Source organism: Dermacentor silvarum, chromosome 2 (assembly GCF_013339745.2).
Source record: "Dermacentor silvarum isolate Dsil-2018 chromosome 2, BIME_Dsil_1.4, whole genome shotgun sequence".
Taxonomy (NCBI): Eukaryota; Metazoa; Arthropoda; class Arachnida; order Ixodida; family Ixodidae; genus Dermacentor; species Dermacentor silvarum.
In genome coordinates, this window is record NC_051155.1 from 224,144,758 (window position 1) to 224,162,253 (window position 17,496).

General features: G+C 49.6%; 1 protein-coding gene across 2 annotated transcripts in view; it reads right to left on the reverse strand.

The window, feature by feature from the left end:
* The window catches only part of LOC119442744 (feline leukemia virus subgroup C receptor-related protein 1-like), a 64,351-nt gene that overhangs the window by 29,584 nt on the left and 17,271 nt on the right, over positions 1–17,496 (reverse strand). Inside the window, exon 1 of one of the 2 annotated variants that reach the window (XM_037707743.2) lies at positions 4,255–4,483. The exons of the other annotated variant lie outside the window; for it this stretch is intronic. Coding sequence (XP_037563671.1) covers positions 4,255–4,468 — 214 coding nt within the window. The 5' untranslated portion in view covers positions 4,469–4,483. Of the gene's footprint in view, positions 1–4,254; positions 4,484–17,496 lie in introns of those variants that run through there. 2 annotated transcript variants of the gene reach the window in all.

Below are 17,496 nucleotides of genomic sequence, written 5' to 3' on the forward strand. Positions count from 1 at the left end.
TTTTCGAAACGTCAGTTGCGTAACGTCTCCCGTCACGTGAAGTTCTCAACTTAGAAGCCTTTATGAGGCCCAAATTTCTAGTATACTCAGCAGCCACCTGGAAGCGTTGATACACATACCTCATAAACGCTATTGAATCGGTACAAAATCGAGCCACTAGATTTATCCACTCGTCGCACTGATACGATATACACATTGTCTTCATTAAAGGTGGAATCGTGTACTTGCGAACTGTTTCCTGTCACCGTCGTCGTATTGCAAGTCTGCCGTTATTTCATAAGTTTTTCTACAGCCCCCAATACCATGCCACGCCAGGTGCGACTTACACACTACACACTCATAAGCACACCATATGGATGCAATTTCATTTGCATGGTCACTATAGAGAGAAAAGTCAGGGAAGTTAGCCAGATAAAAGTTTCCGGTTTGCTACCCTGCAATGGGGTGGGGGAAATAACGGTTGGAAGGAGGATAGGAAGAGAGTTACAATGGGGAAAAAAAGGAAGAACGTTCCCGTTATGGACGTTCAGACAGGTCGGTATATCAATCGCAATAACGCTTGCGCGGCCTTCTGGTGAGATGATAAGTGGTCAATGTAAATCGCTTTCCACTCTCAAGCTCACAGTGCCGAACAAAACTCACCCGATACAGTCGTAACTTTGAAACGCCCACTGAATACGGTGGGAATTCTGGTGTTTTCTTCTGAATCAGAGTGGTGCGCGTTGACCGCGTCGAATATGCATTCCCGTTACTCTCGATCGCCGCTGTTCGTGACGCTTAAATTCAAGCCTGAGAGACTTCGCAGCTGCTGAAGCGCCGCCTTCCACTAAGGCGATAAGTAGGACGACTCTTGTACTGGCCGGTCGCGGAAAAATACGATCCCTCCGACCGCTCCGCTTTGGGTCATGAACACAGGTGGGCATAGTACGTGCCTCTGTTTTGCCGTTTCATCTGCCGCGTGCGCCATCGTATACGCTGCACATCAAAAATTTAACGACAGCCGTTGCGTCGGTGGAGTAATTAACGTCTCGTTAGCTGAACGGCAGGATGATGGCAGCGTAGCTTTTGCGGATGTAGGTAATTGCATAGAGTAGTGCAGAGCACTATAACCACTTTGTCATGCGTGCAATGCATAGGACTATAACCTAAATACGTCTGCTCTTCTACGTGTATACCGCCTGCTTGAGGGCTGGGCGTATATATATTACAGCTCTCGCTGCACTGGCCACCATCCATCGTCGTTATGTATTTATTTATTTATTTGCTGATGCTTCTTGCCACGTGGAAGTAAGTACAAGAAAGTAAAATTACTGAAGCGAGAAAAAAAGGCAAAGCATAAAGTTAGGACTAGTGAAAAAAAAAAAAAAGCGCTTAACCTTGCACTCGGCCGCGCAACGCTTGAAACAGCGAAGCTGGGCGATCATAGCCCAGCATTTTTCGGAAGTGCGCGCGAACTTTCATCTTATTACTCATGATGATGATAATTTCTTTTCGCACGCCTCGGACTTACAACCGTCACTGCGCGTTGTATAGCGCAGCTTGCAACACCGACACCGCGTTGCAAGGCCGACAACGCGTTCCAGCAGACCCGCTCCGTGAATGCGTCTCTCTCTCTCTCTCTCATTTTCTTTATCTCTCTCCTGAGCATAGCGCGCAAAACCTCTTCTTCACCTCGCAGAGCACGAGCGTGCGAACGCGCCAGCTGTGGACAAAGACGACGACGCTTGAACGCAATCATATAGTTCGCATAAATGCATGTTCTGCAAGCGTGGCTGTATAGCCTAGTGTTTGCGACGCTCGCCTTGGGACCGTAGGTACGCGGGTTCTAATCGCGCCTCGGCAAGATAGTTTATTTTCTTTTATTTCTTGATACGAACCACAAATTACGGCTGGCTTAAACAACTTCGCTGTTAAAAATTCAAAGGCGATTAGAAGCGAAAAGGATCGGAAGAAAAATCCAGAAGCCAATAAAACGCGCGACCGCATTTTTCACATACCCCACACGGCCGCGGTGGAATGATTTGCCCGTGAAACAGCTATATCATTTCTGCCGGTCGACACGCATCTATCAACCGCTGTCGCTTTGTAGACGTAGCAAGCAAGAGAGAGAGAGAGAGAGAGAGAGAAAAGAAGGCGGTCGTGATGAATGCCTTCATCACCGGCAACCTATATACGTTAAGCATAAAACGTACGTATTAACGACTGTCCATATATTTTTTTTTTTTTTTTTGCAACAGGCGTTGTTACAGCGATGAACGTGACAAGGTATTGACTATATAGGCGCAGTATAAGAGCCATAAAATAGCGGTGTGAAGGGCAAGGATGCTGGCTTAAAGAGCTTCGGCAGCTTCTCGGGTCGTGCCCTATTGTGCGCAGGGAAGTTGTCTCAACTTTCCTGTCCCTTTACCTCCCCCTTCCCTCTCTCTCCAGCGTAGGGTAGCAAACCGGATCTTCCCCTCTGGTTAACCTCCCTGCCTTTTCCCTTTCTCTCTCTCTCTCTCTCTCTGTGGGCATGCGTGAACACGTGCAGAATAATGGAAACATTCCTCCTGCTCCTTCATGCTTGCTACAGTCCAAAAAGCACATGTGCCAACGTCCAAATGTACACTGTGCTAACGGGTATAGTTATTACAAGAAAGAGTCACTTACGGGAGGTATATAGGAGCCCAAGTTTAGACAAGGGGACTTGCCTGAATGCTGTCCCGACGAAAGAAAGTTCTCCTTGTCGACCATTTGGCTCAAGGCTGATGCTTCGCGTGTTCGGCCAATGTTGATTACTTCAAGACTTCATTATCCCGTGACCCGTTTGTGTCATTCCGCTATTACAGAGGCAACTTAAATCATTCTGAAATGTCAAGATCGTTCGTCGCAAATGAGTCCACTACGTGGTTTCGAAAGAGCAGACGTGTCTCCAATGTTGCCTCGCTTCCTCTTTCACAGAACAACGTCAGAAGTGTCAGGCGTTCAAACAGCAATAACTTTTTTTTTGTTTTTTCTCTCTTTCACTCTGACTCTCCCCTTTCTCTTCTGCAGTGACGCCGTCACGCATTCGAGGAAAAATCGTGCCGAAAAGAAGGTACTCTGACATGGACAATATGTAAGGCTGCACTTGGCTGCTGTTTTCACCGCCATATAATGTTTCGACTGGCAACACCAAGTGGTATATCGCTTCTGGGCAGGAAATGCAATCAGAGCAACAGATGCCTCAGGGACATTACGTATACGATGAGGTGAAACAGCGATCGCTGTCCTAAGCCGATGAACAACAAATGGTTTCCAGCTGGTTCGCCTCTCTTGATTACTCTGTTTCTGATTCCTTGATTTCTTTTTGTCCGTTGAGTTTTCAACAAAGACGCTTGATCACTCGTTCCTTCCGTGATCGGAAAAGCATGAATTTTAGAGCGATCGTCAGAACGCTCCTCTGCCAGCACCGGGTCGGCCGTAGGACATGTGCGCCGCAGCCGTGAGATGAATGCACTGCCATCACGCAGAAATGTCGAGAACACGCCAGGCAGCAACGCGTCGTAGAAGGTTAGTTGATACGCGCTTATAGAGCTACGGAGATAAGAAATGCACACTATATACACAAAATTCACGATACGTGAATTACTTACTCTGCTAGGGAAAGACCTTTTCCAAAAAAGCATATATACATATAATGAAGTTTCGGCAACAGTTCACAATCGTATGACGTGTAGTCGAGGAGACTCCTCCATGCATACTCACATGCGTTCGTGAATGTCAGCTAAAGAATTAACTCAGCTAACCCAAGTTCAAGCGCGACCAGCAACAGCAGTTGATTATGTCGGGCACCAATATGAACCGCGAAACACGGGACAAAATTAATCCGAAGTATCTCACAGCCTAAGTCTCTACGACGTCTCTCACAGCCCGCGTGTTTCCTTTTGGACTTTGTTAAACCCCCACAATCTTGTTTGATTTGATTCGTCTCCAGCTACGTAAGTGTATATATGCTTATAAATCAAGAGGAACGCGACGAATCACGGTAAAGCATAATAATGAGAAACAGCTTAGAAAGAAAACCCTGCTCCCCGTGCGCACATGTGTATCAGATAAGATATACGCTCGGTCCCGCGCTGGTATTTGCAGTTCCCAATCAACACGCCTTCGGCGGACACATTATAGAGGGACGTTAGCCGTTCCTGAGCGGCAAATGTATACACACATGAGCGTTTTTGTGCAGGCGCAGCAGCGCTCGCGGTTAAACGATCAGAATTTCCAATCAGTGTTCACCTGTTCCGAAGGCGAGACAGAGCAGCGGCCACAAGAAGTCGCAGACGAAGGCGTGCAGCGAGCTGGGCAGACGGAGCGGCGGAAGCGCAACACGACCAGTTCTGGACGCCAGCTGACCACTGCCAGCGCAACTACTATCACGGCCTGCACCACCTGCAGCGCCTCCACTACCACCACTGCCACCACAGAAGGCGGAATTCTTTCCAGGAAACATCTCAGCTATACCCGCCAGGTTCAGAATCACATCTTACGCAGTGCTCGATGGGCCGTGTCTGAAATGGGCGCAGCGAGAGGAACGGCCAACGACCACTGCCGCTCGCTACGCGAATCGCAAGACGTTTAAGCAAGACTTCTATGCGACGTCGCAAAGCGTCGGAGACACGGAGGCCGACGCGGCACATTCCGCGGTCTCGTGCCTCGGGCTCACGGAAAACGGCCTATACGGCTGCATGGTTATCGCGCCGGCAGCGCGCGAGGAGTGGGTGCCTGGCCGTATTCCAAGGGCTCGCGCTCGCGGTCGCAGTTTTTACGACGCCTAATATTTGTGCACAGGCGCAATACGAGACGCTGTGCTTCATATAGAGCATTGGTGCAGTCTGGTTTCCAAGTGGGTGAATAGCGTTGCAAGGCATGGCGCGGCAGCCGTGACACGCTGTCGACGTGCGCGCGGCAAAGTAATGTGTTTGTCGTTCGATCGTCACGGTGACGGGTGCACACAGAGAAAAGTGCTAAAAAAATGAATTCTGGGGTTTTACGTGCCACAACCACGACATGATATGAGGCACGCCGGCCGTAGTGGGGTAGTCCATATTAATTTTGGCCAGCTACGTGCACCCAATGCAAGGTACACGGGCGTGTTTTTTTTCTTTTTTTTTCTTTTTTTCAAATGCAGCCGTAGCGGCCGGGAATTGATCCCGCGACCATCACTGTCGACAGCGGACGTAGGTGCGCGAGAAATAATTATTTACAAATTATTTTTTCGGTTTATACTTTACATCGATTGTTCCAATTGGAAATTGAAGCCGATCAGTGCTTGAGGCCCGTCCACTCAAGAATCCTGAAACCATATAGCGCTAGTTTCGAGATATATGCACCCTTAAAAGGCTTGGCACGATTTAGCTGAAACACACTGTAAAAGGGAATCAAAAATCCATTGGAGTATGAAGCTTTTGCAGGTTCGCGGTGCCTGGTCACAAGATTTATTACCTGTTGATTCGAGGCATACGTTTGCTCTAATAAACAAATAAGACTAGCGATCTCACGTCGTCCCGACCAAGTGAAAGCGCGTTCTCACATACGGAGCAAACATGAAAACGAAATTCTCTATTGTGTCTCGCGCATGCAAGTCGGCGGCCTTCACTTCAGCAAATCCGAACCGTCGCGTCGCCTGTCCTCGAAACCGACGCGAAACCAATTCTATTTCCGGGAGCTTTGAAAAGTCTATCCTTGTATATGCGGCAACGCTTCCACTTCAGCCCGGCTTTAGAACAAAAGCGGCCGTTGCGGCTCTAAGATGAATCGTTCCAACCGCTGTCACAGCAGTTGTTTAAAGTGTAAAGACTGAAATTCATTCAATGGTTTGACTGCCGTCCTGTTCGTCCCCCATCCCCTCCATCCAAAGAGAAAACTGTGATGCGTCTTTCTTGCATCCTAAAACACGCTCTTGCAGAAAAGAACCCACGCTATTTCAGTGGCAACCCACAAGAAAGAAAGAGAGAGGGATTAATAAAAAAAAAACGGTAAATTCGGCGGTAATGCAGTTCCACTCAACGTGAAAGCTGGGGAAGATGCGGAGCAGTGATTCGCCGCGGTGTTTCCCTTGTGTTTCCCTTGTGTTTTTCCTTGTGTTTATCTTGTTTTATTCTGTCTTTATCTTTTGTTTAGCAATCCATCATCCGTTTTGACACCTCCTGTGGTAAGGCACAACTGGTGGGAAACCGCCACGCACATGGAGCCAAACCACCACGCACATGGAGCCAAAGCCTTTGCTGATGATGGAAGCAATTTTGACGAATTTCTGCTAATTATTGCGCTTAATGCTTGATTATTCCTGTCTTTTAAATTATTCTGAATCATGTTAGTTTATTTTTAACCGGTGTTGATCAATTCTGCACTTGTTTGACCCTGTTTTGAGCACTTGTTTTTGAGCGTGATCACGCGGTAGACGCCGACAGCCCGGGCCCCTAAAGTGTTTCGGGCTCCACTGCCACGCGGAATCTGGCAATGTATATCGCATTCGACACCGGGAAGGATGGCCGTACTCCAATGATTATCATGATGCACTGCTCACGGATTCTCACATGCAGCTTTTTTAGATGCGAAGCATCTTATGGTCGGGGCTATGTCACTGCCTCCCTCCCTCAATCCATCAGCCGTGCGGCGTCCACACCCGCACTGCGCATCCTCCTCCCCCTCCTCTCCTTGTCTCATCTCTCCTCTCGGCATTCCTCCTCTCCTCTCCAACGCTCATCTCCTCTCCAGATTGCGCAACGAATGGTAACACCTGCGGCTCCGTGCTCGATAATGCGAAGCAGCTTAGGTTAGAGGCGCGACGGTAGGCGTCCCAGATACACCGGCAACAGTCACCAACGCCGCGCGCGTTCGGTGCGAACGCGGGCAAAACGCCGACGGCGTCGACAACAGTTCTGCGCGTTGCTGGTGCTGCTGCATGTCCAAGTTTATACAGCTGATAAAACTACCTTGAGTCGACCCCATGGCTGCTTCGCATACTACTCAGGGTTCCCCTACAGGAAGATGGGGTCATTTTTTTTTATTTGCTACATATACTGCATGTTGTTGCGTTACTGCGGTCTGACCTCAACGTCTCGGTGCTTCACGGCTTAAGTGAAAGAGTCTATGGTAGAAATTTTCAATTGCGAAATTCCCTGCAATTATTGGTTGATGCAACCCCTGGTTGCATCAACCAGGGGTTCACTGTCGATCTTTTGCATTTTCTAAACGCGCTTCTACATGAACTATACGCTTATTTTCGTCAATATTAGTTCGTTTAGCTGGCTTCAACCCACCGCGTATATATTTCATGGCTTCCTTCCGCGGCCTCCGGTATTAACTGAATAGTGCACAGCGTGAAGAAGAAGTAGTTTATTGAATGGAAAATATAGAGAGGTCGGCCGGAAAATGGAGCATCTGGCCTGCTTCTCTACGTAAGGGAAGGGGAAGAGGGGAAGAAAAAGGGTCACAATGGGGGATGATAATGGTAGAAACGACAGCGTGAATACTGCACACCATGCGTATATTGTACACTGTGAGTAGCATTGCACACCGTGAGTATTGAGTGACTGGTGTTTTATTGCGAAAATGCATCTGAGGCCATAGAGCGCTATAACTATAACACACCGTGAGTAATGAAGAACATTAAAGGAGCCCTGAAACAATTCTGGCGATTTTGTACAAACGTACTGAGTCGTTAGCACTTGAGCGCGCCTCGTAAAGCGTGTAATTTATCAAAAGGTTTTTAAAAAATGTACATTGCTACCAATCGCAGCGGCAGCGCTCACCTGAGTTCTGAGCTGTCCCGTCACAATCTACGTAGCGGGCACGCGTGACGTCAGTCGGGCGAGCTATTCGATTGGATGCCCGCGTTGCGTCATCGATAATTTTTCCAACTTAATGAAGACAAATGTTGCTCTTAATATGTGGAATGTTGGTTAATTTGTTTCTGTAGAAAGGTAATAGAAAGAGAATACACAAGAATTTATCGCTCACTGAAACACTTCCCGCACACAGCAAGTGTCGTATGCTTGTATTTACAACGTACTCCGTGTTGGCGCGAGCTGCGCGTTGAGTGTTGGACTCGAGGTTTCTCTTCGCGAGAACCATGATTCACCCTTGTTGCGTTGTGGGCTGCAAATCTAGCGATTGACGACATGTCAAGCTGCGACATCGCGCCTCTCTGCAAGGCAACAGGCGAGCGGGCGTGGCTGCAACGCATCGGGTTGTCGGTATCTAGGGTGCCTCGATGCCAGCGCCGCGGCGCTGGCATCGAGGCAGCCTATCGGTATCCGATCTGCCCACGCGTTTACGCGGCCGTCACTTCACGTCGGAGGATGCCACAACAGAGAGTTTTGACTTGTCCGGTATTCTGGTAAATGCAAGCGGACTGGGCGGAGGAGCAAACGTGCGCGGCAAGCGCGGCCTGCACGGTATAGGCACCTGGGGGCGCAGAACTCAACCAAACGCAGAGTAACCAAGTGTATTCTACTTTGCTGCTGGCGTAAATTTTCGGCAGCAGCTTAATCGTGAATACGTTGTCTATTTAAATGTTAAAACTGTTTTACACTTGGTTGCAGCAATATTAACTGTTCTGTTTTGCTGGTTGAGCTCTGCGCCACCAGGTGGCGGCACGGTGCAGGGCGTTCACTTAAAAAGCTCAGCTTACAGGAATAACGTACACGCTCAGCGCTACAACAGAACGTTCGCAATGTACGCTGCTTGGATAGCTCCCGCAGGGGATCGACGGCTAGGCAGCTAGTAGAGAGGTTTTAGATGCGAAGCAGCTTATGGTCGGGGCTATGTCACTCCCTCCCTCCATCCGCCGTGCGGCGTCCACACCCCTACTGCGCATGCGCGTCCTCCTCCCCTTGTCTCATCTTCTCTCCTCCCTCCTCCCCCCTCTCCTTGTCTCATCTCCTCTCCTCTCAGCATTCCTTCTCTCCTCTCCGGATTGCGCAACGAATGGCAAAACCTGCGGCTCCGTGCGCGATAATGCGAAGCAGCTTAGGTTAGAGGCGCGACGGTAGGCGCCCCAGAGGCACCGGCAACAGTCACCTACGCCGCGCGCGTTCGGTGCGAACGCGGGCAAAACTCCGACGACGTTGACAACAGTTCTGTGCGTTGCTGGTTCTGCTGCATGTCCAAGTTTATACAGCTGATAAAACTACCTTGAGTCGACCTCATGGCTGCTTCGCATACTACTCAGGGTTCCCCTACGAGAAGATGGTGTCATTTTTTTAAAGGTTTCGCGCGCTGGCTCCAAGACAGATGAAGTAGACGACACGACGTCTCATCATGACGCAGAGCCAGTGAAGGCGCAGCTTAGCCACGATCGTTTGGCAAACGAGTTGAGGAGGGAAAACATGGCTAGGGAGGAAGGTAACTTGTTATGTTTTACTGTACCCAACGCGTCTACAAAGTTTGTCCAAACCGTTTCAGGGACCCTTTAAATACTGCACACCGCGAATAGTGAACATTGCACACCTTGAGTACTACACTTCGTGAATAGTGACAGCGTGAGTACTGCACACGGCGAGTATTGCACACGGCGAGCATTGCACACGGCGAGCATTGCACACCGTGAGCATTGCACACCGTGAGCATTGCACACCGTGAGCATTGCGCACCGTGAGCATTGCACACCGTGAGCATTGCACACCGTGAGCATTGCACACCATGAGCATTGCTCACCGTGAATAGTGAACACTGCACACCTTGAATAATGCGTAGAGCGAATAGTTCATAGCGGAATAATGCACACTGAGTATGGCACACTGAGAGTATTGCGCATGGTAAATAGTGAACGCTGAAAACATTGAGTACTGCACACCGTGAATAGTGAACACTGCACACCTTGAGCACTGCTCAGCACGAATAGGGCACAGCGTGAGTACTGCACACTGTCAGTATTGCACACTGGGTCTCTTCGATTATCCGTCCCCGAAGCAGTGCTTTCAGCCAGTGAGCGTTGCGTGTGTAGGGCCGGTATGTTGTAGCGATGCCTTTCCGATGCTAATGCCTTTTCAGTGGTCAGACCACTGACCTGCTTGGTCAGTGGTCAGAGCGACGGTCCGCTCACGTTATCAACGGGATCAGCCGGCCGTGAGCGGTGGATGATAAGACTATCATAGAATGAAGCATACCGCATCGCTACAAAATACCGACCCAGCTTCTCGGACAGTCCGGGACTGTCAGAGACGGATAATCGAAGAGGCCCACTGAGTATTGCACGCCGTGAAGAGTGAGCACTGCACACCGCGAGTACTGCAGAATGCTAATAGTGCACAGTCTGAGTACTGCACACTGTGATAATTGCACACCGTGAATAGTGAACACTGCACACCTTGAGAACTGCAACTCGTGAATGCGCATCGCGAATAGTGCACAGCGTGAGTACTGCACACTGTAGAAGCTTATGGCGAATTCCATTGGGAGAACAGGAGCCCTCAAAAGCACGCTGAAAGTACTCGTTCCAGAGGCGACGTATTAAAGACGATAGTCTTTCTTGGGGACCTTAAACGCTGAAAATTTGGTCTGTCTGTCTGTCTGTCTGTCTGTCACCCGATTCAGCCACCCGGCCAAAGTTGGACCACTTGCTTACCGCCCACACTACTTAAACTGGTACGGCTGTTCATACTTGTGAACGTTATCGATCACAAAGTAAATATTACGCATATCTGAGGCGCAACATCACTAGGTAAGTATTAGGAGGTGTGTTCCTTTAATAGAAAATACATAGATACGTAACTCTAAAGACCCTAGTTTCTTAAGCTGCGCTGAAAATGCCATGCTATGCGCGCCGACGAACGACGTTCCCCGACTGCGCGCCTGCCATGGAGGAAGGAAACCCTCTGCACAAGCTCATGTTTCCCGATGTATTGCCAGATGGCGTCCATGTCTCACGCAGCGCCTCCTCAATTTTATCAATGCCAGCCAGATGCGGCCGATTCAACATAAAGGAAGCGCTGTCTGAGGCAGGGCAAAACATAAATGGCCGCTTGATGAAATAATGCGGTAAAATGAAATCTGTTCAAACAAACCTCCATTGCATTTATCATGCCAGGACGGAAATGGTACGAGAACAGCATCACGGGTGGCCGCAGATCAGACCAGCACTCATGTAGTACGGCCGGCAGAAGACTATCGTCTTTCGACGACATTTGCATCAAAGCACGCAGATACGCGGCAATTTTTTCAGTGGTCGAACAGGAGTGGGAGAGCCGTCATCCAGTGGTTGAACAAGAGCAGTTTCGCTGCGCCGAGAGCAGCCAGGAGCAGTGCGGACTACTCTCGCCTGAAAAGCCGAGTACGGAGACAGTCACGTGACTTAAATCGTCATATCCTCCGCATTTATTTTCATTTTACTTCAGCCGGCGCGCGCGCCAGCAGCAATGGCGGCAGCCAAGCGAGTTGGTGCTTTGGCCCCGGCGATTTTGGCGTCGGTGATACGAGCCGCAGCGATTCAGTGACAATCCTGGCATTTCTAGTCCGCCTTACTTCTCGTCGGATGCGCGGGGGATAGCGGCAGCAAAGCGTCTTCGCCTTGCTGAAGTGCTTGAGACGCTCGACGGTGACAGCAGTGGCAGCTGCTTGAGCCCAAGTTCAGATTCAAGTTGCAGTTTCAGATAATCTTCGCAGGCGGAAACGTAGTGGGATGCGTCAGCGTTGCACAAAAGTATGGAGTACGTGGCCGCAAACGGTGACAGCGTTACGCACGACAGATGTGACAACACGATCACACGTGTTTTGCCGCTCTCCTGCAGAGAATGCTGGGACGCCGTGCCGATTGCTTTAGTCACATGCTACATTTCACCTCACATGTCCCCCTCCCACCTGCTCTCCGGATGCACGCCGCATTCCAGTGGCGGGTCGAGTGTCCCTGCTCTCAGTGCGCTGCCACTCGACTCCGGCCTGCGCGGCGCACTGCTCCTGTTCTCCCAATGGAATTCGCCATTACAGGACAACCCCCAGAAGGCGAGCGGTAGGTTCGGTTTCAACAAGGGGCTTTAGGTTTCAAAAATCATGCGCGCCCCTAGCTGTTGCTCTCGTGAATGTTAAAGTCGGCACTGCACGAGAAATGGCTGACGGCGTGTATTCGTCGCCGTTGTCCATAGAGTTTCATACAATTACCAGAGGGAACTGTGGCGCTAGTGTATACCGAAGCTGCAAGCAGGGCAGTTTAGCCAGCATGGGAATGATTGGGTAGTATAATACATGGATTTGACTAAACTTCGTACTTCTGGTTTTAAATGGCTTCGTGACATTGCAAAGTGATCATTTGTAAGAAAGTACTACATGATAAATAACATAGTAAACATTATAAAAACTGTCCAACGGCAGGATTCGAACACAGGACATCTAGCACAAGAAACCCGATATCGAAACCATTACGCAACGGACGCATGGACAAGCGGAACAACTGCAATTAGCAGCGATTATACGTGCTTGCAGAAAAGTATAATAAAAAGAAAAGTATAAATCGCTTTGAAATTTAGGCCATTTTAGGCCCTGATAAAGTGTAATAAAGGAAGCCACAAGAAGGTTTGAAGCCCTAAACATGAAGATCAGACAAATCCATCAACTACCCATCATTCCCATGGTGGCGGAACAATCGCAGCGCCAGAGTAATTGTAGTTCCTCTAGTAATTGTAGGAAACTGTATGCCGTTGCCTATATGCTCACCCTTGCCGCTTCCTCAGCAATACGTCAGGTCGGCTAGCGGGTGACCTGCTTCGATTGTCGTGCTAAGCATAAACATGGGGAAGGTAAGACAGCGAGGCTTGATAGGCGTCAAGGAACTGAAGACGCGGGAAAGCAAGCCAACCAAGCATTCGATGAGCATGGCTAAAGAGATGCATCGTATGTGCAGCTCTGTGGTGTTCAAACACCAGGATTTCGAGTTCTGAAAAGATTTTTAGATTTCCCAATGACGACAGGTAAGAAGAAATCTTTTACGAATTTTCCCAGCAGGTACTCGTTTTGCATGAGCACAACAGGGCTGTAGCGGCACTATATGTTTCTGCGCAAGCCTGAGTGACATAAGAACAGTGTCGCTCGGTTCATGCCTCATTAGCAATCACTAGTTCTTGCAAAGCCGATAAAATACTTGCACCGGTTGGGCTTGAGTTCGTGTTAACTGGGCAACACCTTTTGCTCACAATTCGCTTTGTCAACGCATATTGCCATGAATAAAAAAATTTTTAAAGCTAAAATCAATTTGATTTGTTCAGTTTTAAGAACATGCAGTGACGATGAAATTGTGCGCAAACGCAATGGTTAGCTCAGTTTTCATGCAACACTACTGTGACACGGATGCAGGATAGAACCCCTTTTTGTCAAATTTTGTTCCACCGACGGTTGCAGGTGCTCTCAGAGGAAAGAAAGCTTGAACAACTCAGCGTCACTTAGTGGTTGTCACATAGCTTCTTCTCTGGTAGACTATAGAGAACGGCTAGAAAATTTAATGTTGGGACATTCTGGCATATATGTTAGCTTTATATGCATGAATATATAGTTCTGCGTGAAAATTGATTCTGTACTTTGACATTTTCTTCTTACTTCGATTCATCTCACAGAACAAAATGTGTGAATAAAAAAAACAGTACGTTCTACTTTAAAATCTGTGCACCTTCACTGACTGAGAAATCGGACATCTTTAGTTGCTCCACATTTAAATGCATCATGCTACACGGATGAAGGCACAACGGAGTGTTTTTAGAGCGTCGGCGTACCCGAGCGAACGAGCACAGCGATGAAAGAGCGAACGCGGAGCGCGGCGGGGGATGAAAGACGGCGATAGCGAAGAGAGCGCGAGGAGGGTATGGCGAAAGCGTGAGAAGAGCGTGGTGCCGGCGTGCCGCGCTAGACTGGCTCTGCGGCGACGATGGCTACGAGATGGCGTCAGAATAGTGCGCGTCGTCAGTACGGAAACAAAGCGCTGCATGAGCGGAGATCTGTTTGGGGCGGCTGCTGTGAATCGCGCCCACGCAGCACCCACACGCCCACTCGTCACCCACGCACTGCCTCTCACAATCTCCCGATAAGCGAGGCAGTCGCACCACACTTCACTCCGTTTGCAACGTGCAGCACGAGACAGATTGTCCGCGCCAGCGAATATATCGAGAAATGAAAACTCCCTATACTTCCTTATGGGGGATGCATGGGTATGTATACCGATTGTTTCTACGAAGACTATAAAGCGCTCAAATTTCGCATTAGGAGTATCGTAAACGTCGGAGATTTTTTTCTTTGACACAAGCGCACTTAGACTGTTTGATGTCAACGGAAATATTTTAACCATACGAAAGCAGGAACACGCAAAGGGAGGAGGAGGAGGAAAAAACTTTATTAAATAGGTAAATGGTTTAACGGCAGGTCTGGGTGGGGCCCTCAGTCCAGGGCTCCACTGGCTCTAGCGGCTCGCTGAGCTTGGTCCAGGAGGGCCAGTTGGCTATCCCGGTCCTCGCTTGCGAGCAGTGCCTCCCCCACTGCCGTACGAAGCCTGTCAGCCTTAGAAGGGGTGAGTTGACATCTCCCGGCCTAGCCATACAGTCCCACGTTATGTGAGCCAGCGTGGGTTTTGCTCCACACCACGGGCAGGTGTCTGTGTAATGCGCCGGGTGCATCTTGCATAGGAGATTTAGGTGTGGGTATGTGTTCGTTTGGATGCGACGCCAGTCCCGCGCTTGTATTCTGGTTAGTTTGGAGTGCGGAGGGCCGAATGTCCGTCTCTCCCTTCTCTGATTTTCCAATATGTCGCGCACTGCGGACGGAGGTTCCTCTAGGCTTCTGGCCGCCGCTCGGTTGTTACTTCCTCGAGCTATGCGGTCTGCCCTTTCGTTCCCATCTAGTCCGTTGTGCGCTATGGCACCACATTATGCCGTGATCCAGGTCGAGGCGTGAGCCCAGTATTCTTGTAGCGCTGCGCGGTAGAATTCCCCGCATGAAGAGTCGCAAAGGGAAAAAAAATCGCATGAGATCGCGTATTGTTCATGCGTTCATGACGGGCGCTTTGGCCGAGCCCCCCTGTCACGAACGCTCCAACAAACCAAGCTCGTATCTCGTGGAAATGGGCAGCTTGCGAGCTTATATCCTTCTCCACCCTGTTATTGCACACGTCACAGTGACGTCACGAATGCATTGTTTTGTTTGGTTTGTGATTTGTTTTAGAGTAAGATGCCCGGCAACCGCCAGTGGTGAAAGCGGCGCTGGCGCGGCGCGTCGGTATGCGACCATGCATGGGCAATTTCAACATCCCAAAGGAAGGATGATGGTTTGGGCTTGTTGGTTTTCCATATAGCTGAGTGGTGCATCGCGAAGCAGGAAAAAGGGGCACAGAGAAAACGAGGACGAGTACCTCGTTTTTTCTGTGTCCCTTTGTCCTGCTTCGCGCTGCACCACTCAGCTATACCGAAGGAAGTATAATAGGGAGTTTCCGCAACCTGCTTAGAGCGCTGTGACTCTCGGTCACGTAAGCACGAGAGACTGGGCGTGGGAACGGTGGGTACCGTTACACGTTTCGCGGCCGAAGAAAACACCTCGGGTCGGCTGCAAAGACAGATAACACCAGCGCGTGAGCGAGCGCGGGCTAATGGACAATGCGAAAACAAGGTGAGATAACGTCGCCTCCAGCTGAACGCGTGGCGTTAGACAAACAACGACACACGCGCGATTGCCGCTCGTTTTTATCATATACTCGGATTTCAAATATCACAGTACAGGCGTGGTTCTCCTTATCGTTCAAAGCGGTATGACGAAAGACATCCCGGAAACTCTGCAGTGCGTGGAAAATTTCGTTGCATCACGTTCAGACAGATATGCATGGGTATGTATACCGATTGTTTCTACGAAGACTATAAGTAATATTTAAAAATAACCGTTTTGAAATAAATGGACGGTTCCTTCGGAGACACGCCGTCAGTGGCGGCGACAAAAGTGTGACAGTCATCTCCCATAGTCTCTGCCAGGTTTCGTGTGACTCACAACTTTCTTTTCTTCAGCATATACAACAAAAACGGAGTATTCACATGGTATTAAATGCAGATTACCCCCGCCCTTCCCCCGTTTATACCTACCAATTTCGAAATGACCCCTCGTGTCATAGTCGAACGCCTTTATAACGAAGCGCTCGGCATCTCCAAAATCCTTCGTTATACATGGTCGCTTCGTTGTAACGCTCAGACACCGTACCGCTACCGATAGAGCAGGCTGAGCACGCGCAGCAAGGCAAAACCTTTATTTAACATCAATTTAAAAAAAATACTCAGTAAAACAAGTCGCTAATTTTCTTTTCCACACTTCAGAATTCTGACGGAATTTTTGAGTGCGGCCGACCTTATGTCATTGAGGTTCGCGCGCGCTCCGCGACAAAAACCGGAGCGATGTAAGGTGCAGTTGCGTAGCGTCGAATGCCGTGTTACCGGCCGGGGTTTGGTGAACCTTCCACAGCGTCTGCTTGGAGCTCAAACCAGGTTGACCACCGGAGAGGGTCCGGCAGGGAAGACGGGGCGACGTAAAAACAAATAACGCAAGTTTCATAGATCGTTACGGTTGCCGTAACGATGTATGAAACTTGCGGGTTGGGTGCCGCAGTGAGGGTTCGGAGCCGTAGTGAGGGTTCGGAGCCGTAGTGAGGGTTCGGAGCCGTAGTGAGGGTTCGGAGCCGTAGTGAGGGTTCGGAGCCGTAGTGAGAGTTCGGTGCCGTAGTGAGGCTTGGGTGAGGGTTGGAGATGCCGTAGTGAGGGTGGGTTGCAGTAGCGGGGTCGACGTCCCAAGCGGGGATGAGTTGGTTTTGCACATTCCGCACATACTCCCCTCGCACACACGCGACGGACTTGTCTGTTCATGTTGACGAGCGTGACAGTTCAGCACGCCGTGCGTATCCCCAAACGTTTGACATTCGTTCAGTTCGTGGCCGCGCAAAGTGAATCGTAACAGCCGCTATTGCCACCAATGGTCGTTAACAACTTTTTTCTTTTTCTTTTTTCGTTTTCAAGCTCTTCATCACTGTTGTCTTTGTCGACCTTCGCCTCTTTTCCGTCTTTGTTCTCACATCGTCAACGTCGACGTATTTGTCAGCGGTAACAACCGTTGCTGTGTTGCAAAAAGGTACGTACGAGTTGAGAGTTGAGCGATTCCTGGAGCTGTGCAGCAAGGCTAAAATGTTCGCTGTGATCGGCACACGCTCGTCGAGCACATGGCTAGTTCTGGCGCTGACCGCACCTCATTGATGGCTGCGGAGGGCAGTGCCGACATCGCTATAGGTACAATCTTTGTAAAGCAACAAATCACCCATCGGGGGACGCCTAAATTCTTTCGTGGTAGAGGCAAACACAATGTAGTGGTCTTCACTATAGAGGCGTTCACAATACACACGAAAGATAGGAATTCGGTAGTGGCGTTTATTGTGAGGCGTTAGACTGTACATTTGAATTACAATATCCAGGATTTCGCGGCGTATGTGTAGTGGTTCGATCCGACATGCTGGAAGCACTGGCACAATTGGCGAGC